This window comes from Frankliniella occidentalis, unplaced genomic scaffold (genome assembly GCF_000697945.3).
Source record: "Frankliniella occidentalis isolate FOCC.00 unplaced genomic scaffold, Focc_3.1 Scaffold89, whole genome shotgun sequence".
NCBI classification, from domain to species: domain Eukaryota; kingdom Metazoa; phylum Arthropoda; class Insecta; order Thysanoptera; family Thripidae; genus Frankliniella; species Frankliniella occidentalis.
The window spans coordinates 110,195-120,278 of NW_026267218.1; the positions used below are offsets into that span (position 1 = coordinate 110,195).

General features: G+C 50.9%; 1 protein-coding gene across 2 annotated transcripts in view; it reads right to left on the reverse strand.

Annotated features, from left to right (window-relative positions):
- Nucleotides 1-1,680: 1,680 nt before the first annotated feature.
- Nucleotides 1,681-10,084, reverse strand: part of LOC113204439 (zinc finger protein 180-like) — a 118,308-nt gene continuing 109,904 nt past the window's right edge. The window contains exon 4 of one of the 2 annotated variants that reach the window (XM_052269329.1): nt 1,681-3,487. In XM_052269329.1, coding sequence (XP_052125289.1) covers nt 1,989-3,449 — 1,461 coding nt within the window. In that variant the 5' untranslated portion in view covers nt 3,450-3,487 and the 3' untranslated portion in view covers nt 1,681-1,988. Of the gene's footprint in view, nt 3,488-5,052; nt 7,190-10,084 lie in introns of those variants that run through there. The other variant, XM_052269328.1, reaches the window with a different exon arrangement.

Sequence of the window (10,084 nt, forward strand, 5' to 3'; positions counted from 1 at the left end):
CGGCGGGCGGCGCCAGTCGGCTCGAAATGCTTGCTACTCCGGAGAGGAGGAGGGCGGGGGCCGGGCGGGGGAGGACCAATCCGGCCAGACACCAATCCCAATCGCAATCCGAATCCACGACAATACCGAGAGTGGCGTACCGTGGGCGGGGCGCGGCGGGGCGCTGCGGGGCGCGGCGGGGCGCGGCGGGGCGCGGCGGGGCGCGGCGGGGCGCGGCGGGGTGTGGCGCGACAATACGGCGCTGACAAAAGCGATGGGCGAGGAGCGGCGAGGCGTGGGCGTGCCGTCATCAGGGAGATTAGTACTCGCGGCGGGAGCGGCACACACTCTGGAGCCCCATCCGCGACGCGTGCTGCCACTGCTACGACTACTACTACTCCACACAATTCTTTTACGAATTCCTGGAGACCTCGGCTGCCTCCCCCCCCTCCACAATCCTCAGCGCGGGGGGTAGCACCACCACCGCAGGGCCTCGTCGTGCCGGCCGCATTTAAGAATGTGTCATATATACTCTCTGCAGCCGTCCGCAGCAACTCCTCTGCGGTCGCGCGAGCTAAAGTACGTATATGAAAGCATTTGCAGGAGACTCTTGCCCGGCGTCAACCTTTTGCCGTGTCCACTCCCTCCTCCCTCCTCCCCCCTCTCTCTCTGTTCACTCTGTACACGCTGAACAATTCGGCGGCAAAGACTCAAAGGCGAGCTACACATGCCCGTGGGGGCCTCGAGGGGGGTGGGGGGGGGGGGGGCTGCAGACGAGGGTGGCTAGTACGCAGCTGGGTAATGAAATTCTCACCTTCCAGGGAGAAGGGGCAGCCGTTTGAGGGGCTTCAGAAGCGCCACCTCCAATCCGCGTCCGTCGTCTGCTATTCTTACAGCCGATGTTCTCGCGAAGGCCACACTCGGCCACGCCGATTGGTTTCATATACTCATAGAATAATTTAGCGCAGGTTGATAAGGCAAGGCCTATGATAATCCCGGTCCTCGTTCACGCCGAAGGAGCTGCGCACTGAGAAAACCGCATCTTTCTGCTTACCAATACCATTTTCGTTGCAGGAAAGAAAACTTTTCTTCAGATGAGCCAAACTGTCTGATAATTTTACAGACTTTTGGGCTCTTAAATTAAAAATTTCGGTACTCGAACAAAAAAGAAGTGATTTTAATTACTGGAATGAAATTATTGTTACAGGAAATAAAATTTCTTTCCTCCAAAGATGCGGTTTTCTGGGTGCATCTGCACCGCTGGCTGGCTGGCTCAGCAGAGCGAGCAGCGCGGAGCCCCTCAGCCTGTCATCGGCGGCGTAGGCCACCCGGCGCACCGCTCCAGCAGCGCCAGGCCCACGGCCCGGCCGAGGAGGGCGACCTGCGCGCGCGGTCTGTCGCACACTTTTAGGTGTGAAAATGCCCATTCCTACACAGAGAGGAGTAAATATGTGAATTTTCCCTTGAAATTCACACACTTTTCCCTCTGTGTACAAATGGCGTTCACACGCCAAAAAGTGTGCGACAAGTTTCCGATGTCATCTAACGCGAGGAACATTGTGGTGCGTCGCATTGTGGTGTCAACGCTACTGGACGTCCAACAGAGCAGCCAGCTCCTCTAGGACAGGCTAGTTTCAAACTGAAGACCCTGTAAAAGACTTAATGATGCATCGAAAGGGAAATCAGAATCAGAGCACAGTATTCAGAGCGCATTTGAAGGACATTATATATATATTTAACATTTAAGTTTATGTACATTTCTTTTGATGAAAAAATTATATAGTTCGTGACATCTTATTATTCTTCAAACAAACTTAAAATCATAACAACTTTAACTCACATGTCATTAGGAATTAAAAGGGAAATGGAACTTAACTTTAGCAACACAATTATAAAGGACAGTGCAAAACGTGCACCAATACGTATTGGAGTTATAAATTAATAAGTTTTGCAGCGACATATTGTAATAATGATATAATTATATTAATTCATATTAATTAACTACCGCTTCAATCATTGGTCTTTTTCAAAGACCGAGAAATATGATTTTTTAGATGTGTGTACAAATTTCCACTTTGCGAAAACCTTTGGTTGCACACGGTGCACCTGAACGGTTTCTCTCCAGTGTGCGTTCGGACATGCTTACGCAGAGAAGCACCATCACAAAAAGTCTTATTGCATATAGAACAGCCAATAGACCTCTCTGTCTTCTCTCCTGTATGGGCTTTTTTGATATGGTTACGAAGATAATCGATTCGCACAAACGATTCGTTGCAAACAGCGCACTTGTGAGGCTTCTCTCCAGTGTGAAGGCGGAGATGAACACGAAGACTTTGACGTAGCGTGAACGATGTATTGCACATGTGGCACTTGAAAGCTTTCTCTCCTGTGTGTGTTACCTGATGAGAACGTAGGGAGCCTTCATGTCGGAACATTTTGTTGCACTCACCACACTTGAAACGTTTCTCGTTTGTATGAATTCGAAGATGAAAACGTAGAGACTGCGGCGAATTAAACTTCTTGCTGCACACGGTACACTCGAAAGGTTTCTCGCCAGTATGGGTGCGGAGATGCACACGCAGGTGAGAGGATTGGGTCAACTTCTTGCCGCACACATTACACTCATAGGGTTTTTCTCCTGTGTGTGTTAGTATGTGTGAACGCAGAGAGTACCTCGCGGCAAACGTTTTCTTACACACGGGACACTCAAAAGGCTTCTCTCCTGTATGGACACGGAGATGAAGACGCAGATAGTCAGGCCTTCCAAAACGTTTGTGGCACACAGTACATTCAAAGAGTTTTTCTTCTGTATGTTTCACAAGGACATGTGAACGTAGAGTAGAGCTGTCAGCAAATGTCTTGTTGCACACGGCGCAGGTAGCAACCTCCAGGTCGCCTGTATGATCTCGGAGATGTTTCCGCAAGCCAGATGTGTGGCGAAATTTAACATTGCACACCGTGCACTCAAAAGGTCTTTCTTCAGTGTGTACACGTAGGTGCGTTCGCATATTAGTTTTTTGACTAAATCGTTTATTGCAGAAACTGCACTCAAAAGGCATTTCTCCACTATGTGTCCTAATGTGAACAGTTAGGAAGTACTTGGAGATCCTCTTACCACAAACTCCACACTGAGATTTCGTATCATCTGTGTGGCAGGTTCGCACACGTCCTTTGATCGCAAATTTCTGGTCAGAACAAGTACCCTTATTGAAAGGTTTGTCTCCTGTATGGGTTCTTCGGAGATGTGAACGTAAACCACCACCATCCGAAAAGGTCTTGTTGCAAACAGCACACTCGAATGGTTTCTCTCCTGTGTGAGTACGGAGATGTAAGCTAAATTTGGATTTGGTCTTGAATTTCTTGCTGCATACAGTGCACTCGAACGGCATATCACCACTATGCACCCTCATGTGTGAGACCGTATGATCCTTCGAAAAGGTCTTGTTGCAGACCGCACACTGACCGGCCATGGCGACTGGTGACAGAAATTAGACGCCAACAGCAGACTCTGGGAAAAAGAGAAGGTTTTCTTACTAACTTTTGTACAATTTTGCACAGAAATTGGTTTGTACTTTAAATGTTTAAATCTGCCAACGAGCATGCACAAAAGTAAGGAGTGTGCGCAAAATAAAAAAGACCTTGCTCTGTAAAGGTACGAGTGGATCGGAAAACAGATGCGCCCAGGCACACACGCACACACACGCACTCAAACGTTAGCACACTTACACACGCACACACACACACACACACACACACACACACACACACAGACGTACAAACAAACGCGCACGGCATACGCACACGACGTTCACATTGTGGTTTAAAGAAAACTCTACAGCTGCTCGGCCCCTGCCCTTACCGATCTGATCTCGTGGACTGCTCTGATCTGACTGGACTGGCTGACTGCACTCCGCCGACCTCTCACACAGCACTCAAGCGCCCCTTTACGCCCCGCGCCCGCCGGCCGGCTCCAGGGTGCAGCCCCGCCCTGCCCGTGCCGGCCGCCCGCCCCTCTCCGGCCGGACTGGAAAACACCGTCTCAACGACGATAGGAAAGTACCCCGTCCATGACGGCCAAACAGCGTGAACAACAAGCGACAAACATGGGAAGGAGAGGAAGTGGCCGCGACTGCAGCGGGGCGCCCCCGAAAAGGAATCGAAATTAACACGTGACTCTCGAATTTGACCAAAGTTGAAGACCACATCTAGAATATGCATTCGCATGGAGGAAAAAGTTAGCCCACAGGGCTAAGAAAGAGACAGTCCCCCCGACCAGGCCACGAGGAGGTTTTCGTACAGCTCCGTGGCGTGGTGGCGCGTGGTCTGCCGAACACCCACGGCCGTCGCCGCCGCTGTGAAGCGCGCCCTGTGCTACATTTAGGAAGAAGGAGGGGAGGAGACTTTTCCTTCTGGTCGAGACAGGCTTTGGGGTACTGTCTAAAAATGACACATCGTTGACGCGATTTAAGTGGGTTTTGTTATAACACCTGCACACTTTGGACCTGAATGAGTGTCACTGCAAAGAGGGGAAGAGGGGGGGGGGGGTAACACTGTCACAGGTAATTAGGAGACAACCACTGCCTTCGCTGCTGTAGCTGTAAGTAATACACCTGCAAGTACGCCTGGACCGTGAAGAGAAATAACCCCCGCGCCGCTGCGCTGCTCTCATGCAGTGTCCGTTGTGTTCCCGTCGCGCCCCGTCGCTAAGGCTGACAAAGCGCGGTGTTCGACGCTCGGACATCAGAATGCAAACGCAACCAAATCGCACGTTCTGCAAAACATCGACATTTCATTTCGGCGTCTATCGCCCGAGCCTTGTTCATTTTAGATGAACGGAGACAAGGGAGAGGGGGGGGGGGGGGGGGGGGGGGGGGGGGGGGGTAGGTGACGGAATTAGTGCGAGAGTTTAGCTTAGCTGCTCCAGCAGCGTGTTTTTTTGCACGACCCCTACTCCCCCCTTCCCCCCCCCCCCCACAAGCTGTGTTGCACGGGGACGACCTGCGGTCCGAGGTCGAGTGACGGCTCACGGCTGCCATCATTAACCTCATGAATCGATATATAGCCCCTATAGCCCCCCTCTCTCTCTCTCTCTCTCTCTCTCTTCATCTCTGCCGTACAACATATTCAGGTCGACACTGTAGGACACAGAGCTGCCAGCTTTTTCAGGAAGGGGTGATGCTACCGGGAGATAATTCAGACTCCTCCGCACAGTATTCATCGTATGTGCGGCAGATAAAAAGAATCGTGTCAAACCCAAAAATTTAAGTTTCTATGTACATTTATTTTGACAAAAAAAGTAAACACTTGACATTTTGTGTTTGATCAAAGTCTTATTAATCTTTCGAACAATTTTAATTGAAAAGTTTTGCAGTTATAATTAGGATTTAAAGAGGTATGAAACTTAACTAAAAGCTATGAAACTATCAAGAAATCTAGAACGTGCACCAACCCAATTTTGGAGTTTAAAATCTATAAGTTGTGCAGAAACATAATAATGCAATATAAATAAACTAACATTTAACATTTCAATCAATTGTCCTCTTCGAAGACTGGAGAATGTGATTATTTAGATGTTTGTACAGATTTTCACTTTGCGAAAACCTTCTGTTGCACACAGTGCACCGAAACAATTTCTCTCCAGTGTGAGTAAGGACATGCTTACGCAGAGACCTACTTTCACAAAAACTCTTATCGCACATTGAACAGTCAAAAGACTTCTCTGTCTCCTCTCTTGTATGGGCTTTTCGGATATGGTTACGAAGATAATCGATTCGCACAAACGAGTCGTTGCAAACAGCGCACTTGTGAGGCTTCTCTCCAGTGTGAAGGCGAAGATGAACACGAAGACTTTGACGTAGCGTGAACGATGCATTGCACATGTGGCACTTGAAAGCTCTCTCTCCTGTGTGTGTTACCTGATGAGAACGTAGGGAGCTTTTATGTCGGAACATTTTGTTGCACTCGCCACATTTAAAAGGTTTCTGGTTTATATGAGTTCGTAGATGAGAACGTAGAGTCTGCGGCGAATTAAACTTCTTGCTGCACACGGTACACTCGAAGGGTTTCTCTCCTGTGTGGGTGCGGAGATGCACGGTTAAATGTGACTTTTGAGAGCATTTCTTACCGCACACGGTACACTCGTATGGTTTTTCTCCTGTGTGGGTGCGCATGTGAATTTCCAGATGTCCCTTAAAAGTCTTCTTGCACACAGGGCACTCATAAGGCTTCTCTCCTGTGTGAACAAAGAGGTGATTGCGTAGATAATCAGGTCTTCCGAAACGTTTGTGGCACACAGTACATTCAAAGGGTTTCTCTCCGGAATGTTGCACAAGTACATGTGAACGTAAAGTTGAACTGTTAGAAAATGTCTTGTTACACACGGCGCAGGTAGCAACCTCCACGGACTTGTCACCTGTATGATCTCGGAGATGTTTCCGCAAGCAAGTTGTGTGGCGAAATTTCACATTGCACACAGTGCACTCAAAAGGTTTTTCTCCAGTGTGCATACGTAAGTGTGTTCGCATATTGTTTTTTTGACTAAATCGTTTATTGCAGAAACTGCACTCAAAAGGCATTTCTCCACTATGAGTCCTCATGTGAACAGTTAGGAAGTGCTTGTTGACCCTCTTACCACAAACTCCACACTGAGATTTCGTATCATCTGTGTGGCGGGTTCGCACACGTTCACTTAGACGTTCTTTCATGGCAAATTTCTGGTCAGAACAAGTACCCTTGAAAGGTTTGTCCCCTATATGGTTTCTTAGGAGATGTGAACGTAAATTTCTACCATCCGAAAACGTCTTGTTGCAAACAGCACACTCGAATGGTTTCTCTCCTGTATGGGTTCGGAGATGAGTACGCAGACCTTGACCAGTAAAATACTTCTTGTCGCACACAGTACACTCAAACGGCTTCTCTCCTCTGTGGATCCGGTGGTGTATTTGTAGATGGCCCCATTGCGAAAACGTCTTTTTGCACACAGTACACTCAAACGGTTTCTCTCCGGTGTGGGTACGGAGATGTAGGCTGAAGATAGGTTTGGTCTTGAATTTCTTGCTACACACAGTACACTCGAACGGCATATCACCACTATGCACCCTCATGTGTGAGACCGTATGATCCTTCGAAAAGGTCTTGTTGCAGACCGCGCACTGACCGGCGAGCTGATCGGCCATGGCGACTGGGGACAGAAGTTAGACGCCAACAGACTCTGGAAAAAGAGAAGGTTTTCTTACTAACTTTAAACAGTTTTGAACACAAATTGGATTGTACTTAAATGCATATCAGATGCACGAAAGTGTGCGCAAAAAAGACATAGCTCTAAAGATACAAGTTGAACGGAAAACAAATACGCACGCACGCACACACATGCACACACACTCACACACACTTCTAAAAAAAACACGGTTACCTAGACGAGAATAATCGTTTAATTAATTAACGTGCTCATTGTTCTTCTTTTCCGTACCCTCTTTCTCATAAGGCCATGTGAATGAAGCTGCAGGTACGAAAAATGTACGGAAAAAGTGCCGGTAGTTGAATTCAGTACCGTTCGTTCAGAGGTACCGATCCTGTTGCGGTTTTCCGAACTTCTCCCCTCCCCCTACGCGCGCACACTCACACACGTACACGTTTACACCGTGATTTCCAGAAACCTTCAGCTGCTTCGCCTTTGCCCTTACCGATCAGATCTCGTGGACTGCTTTGACTGGACTGGACTGCACTGTGCACTGAAGTCCGCCCGCACCTGCGTCTTCTCTGAATCACCCGTTCCACACGACACACGATTGTAAAAACTACAATCTGCTCGACGCTAGCACGTACCGACCGATCTGATCTTGTGGAGTGATGTGACTTGACTGACTGCTCGGCCGTCCGCCGACTTCTCACACAGCACCTAAGCGCCCCTTCACCCACCGCCCCTGGCGCCAGGGACAGCCCCGCCCACGCCGACCATCTCTCCCCCGGCAGACTGGAAAACACCGACGATTGGAAAGTCCTCCAACCGCCAACGCGACGCGGTCAAACAGAGTGACAAACAAGCGACATAGGTGGGGTAGGACATTCAGACGAAAGCGCTGCAGAGAGCAGCGTTAGTGCCAGAGTCAAATGAGATGAACGGAGAGGGAGGGAGGCAACTCACAGGCGGCGACGCCAGAGAGAGAGTGCGAGAGAGCTGCATCGAGAGAAATGTATATACGCTAAGTTATAGCCGTTCGTACAGAAGGCGCGCGCGAGCGCCCCCACGCGAAAAAAGATAAATAAATAAAATAAAAAGTGAAAAGTAGCGACAGCGACTGGGCTGGGCTGAATTATACCGAGGATAAAAAGCATTAACGCGAGCGCTGTAAACACGAATGAATTGAATGCGATAGAAAACGCAGCGCGAGGCGGAGGGGAGGGGAGCTGGCGCTCTACAAATGAGATAGAGGCGTGTAGTGAGGACAACGGCAGCCCCGCGCACCACACCAGAGCCGTACCGGAGAGGCGTGGTGTACTTTTCAGCTTGATTTGTGAGCAAGTTAGTGTGAATGAAACGTCTCTTGCCTTTCACGCTGCTGCCGCTGCGCTGCGCAGCTTTTCTCTGCACCCCTTCGCGGCGGGCGGCGCTCCAATGCGATCATTGAGTAAGTGCCGCATTTGAGGCCAACATGCGAATTATTATTATCATTCGCGTCGCAAAAGCGAAAAAGCGAAAAAGCAGCAGTAGCAGCAGCACCATGAATGACACTGCCCCTCAGAGCGAACACCCTCTTCGCCCTCGGCGGTGGTTTCAAGGCGCAGCCACTAGAGAGCAGCACTGCTATTGGCTCCACTCGACGACATGCACCGTGCGCCCCAACCCCCTCCTTCTGCTGCTGCTGCTGCTGCAAGCGTCCGGCCCTCCTTGAGCACGAAGCAGTACGACACGACTGTCGCGGTGGAGTGGCGCGGCGGCAATGAGCACACCGCCCTCGACACGCTTTCAAACAAAAATCTGAAAAACTCTTCCCGCTCTCTCCCTCTGCGTCGGTCGCGCGCGCCCTCTCGCTCTGCTGTCCAAAGAACAGTAGGTGCGGGGGCGGTCCGGGAGGGGGGGGGCTGCACGCCCGGGGGCGGCGCGGGGGCGGCGTGCAACGCCAGTGTGCAGGGGCGGCCAGGTCAGCAGCCGGGGGCGCCGGGGTCTGCGCCGGCTGGAGTAGTCTCAGCGCTCGCAAATTATGTCCCTTGTTTGTTCATCAGTAGGACGCCAGCCCATCCCAATAGTGAACATAAAGCAACAAAAAATAATTTAAAATAAAACATGATTTTTCAAGAGCTCAATAGACTCTTTTTTTGTTTTGCTCTGACAACTTATTATTTTTGCGTTTCCTCCTCCCCCTCCCCTTTTTCATAATTTCGATAGATGTAGAAAATCCTGTGAGAGACGCATTGTGATTTCGAACGATGGCGGGGAAGTGAAGAAAACCCTTGAGAAAGCCTTATTGATACCACGGACCACAGACACTGTATGCAGCCGGACCTGCCGCAGCCTCTCGGCCAACACGTGGTTTGGCCCGCGATATTGCGCGTCGGACAACAGCACGTCACTGGCGGCGTCCTGGTGGTGGGTCGGGCCCCCACTGGGCCACCGGGGCCCAGGGCCTCTGGCCAGGGCTGGCTGATGGATGGAAGGCCACGGGACTGTCCGTCCGCCCCACTGGGAGGGAGTCGCGCGGGGGACGGCGGGGCGCGCGAGCGGGGGCTCCCCGTCACAGCATCGGGCCTCCGCGGCGCTGCACACCTGCACCAGCTCACCAGCTCGCCCTCCTCCTCCACGAGCACCGCCCGGTGCACCACCTGTCGCCACCGCGGAACTCCGTATGCACTTCCGGTAGCAGAGGTGCAACTTCCGGTGTAAGTTGCACTCGTAAAGTTGCAACGCCGGTATGACCTGCACTTGAAGTACGTGCTTCACTTCCGATATAAGTTGCACTTCCGGTATGCTTTGAACTTCCAGTATGCTTTGCACTTCCGGTATGCACCGACGCTGCACTGCAATACTATCGGGATGCTCGCTGAGCGATGGCCCGGCCCTGGGGCTCCCTGGCGCCCTCATCCATCACTACCACCCCGCCTCGCCCCG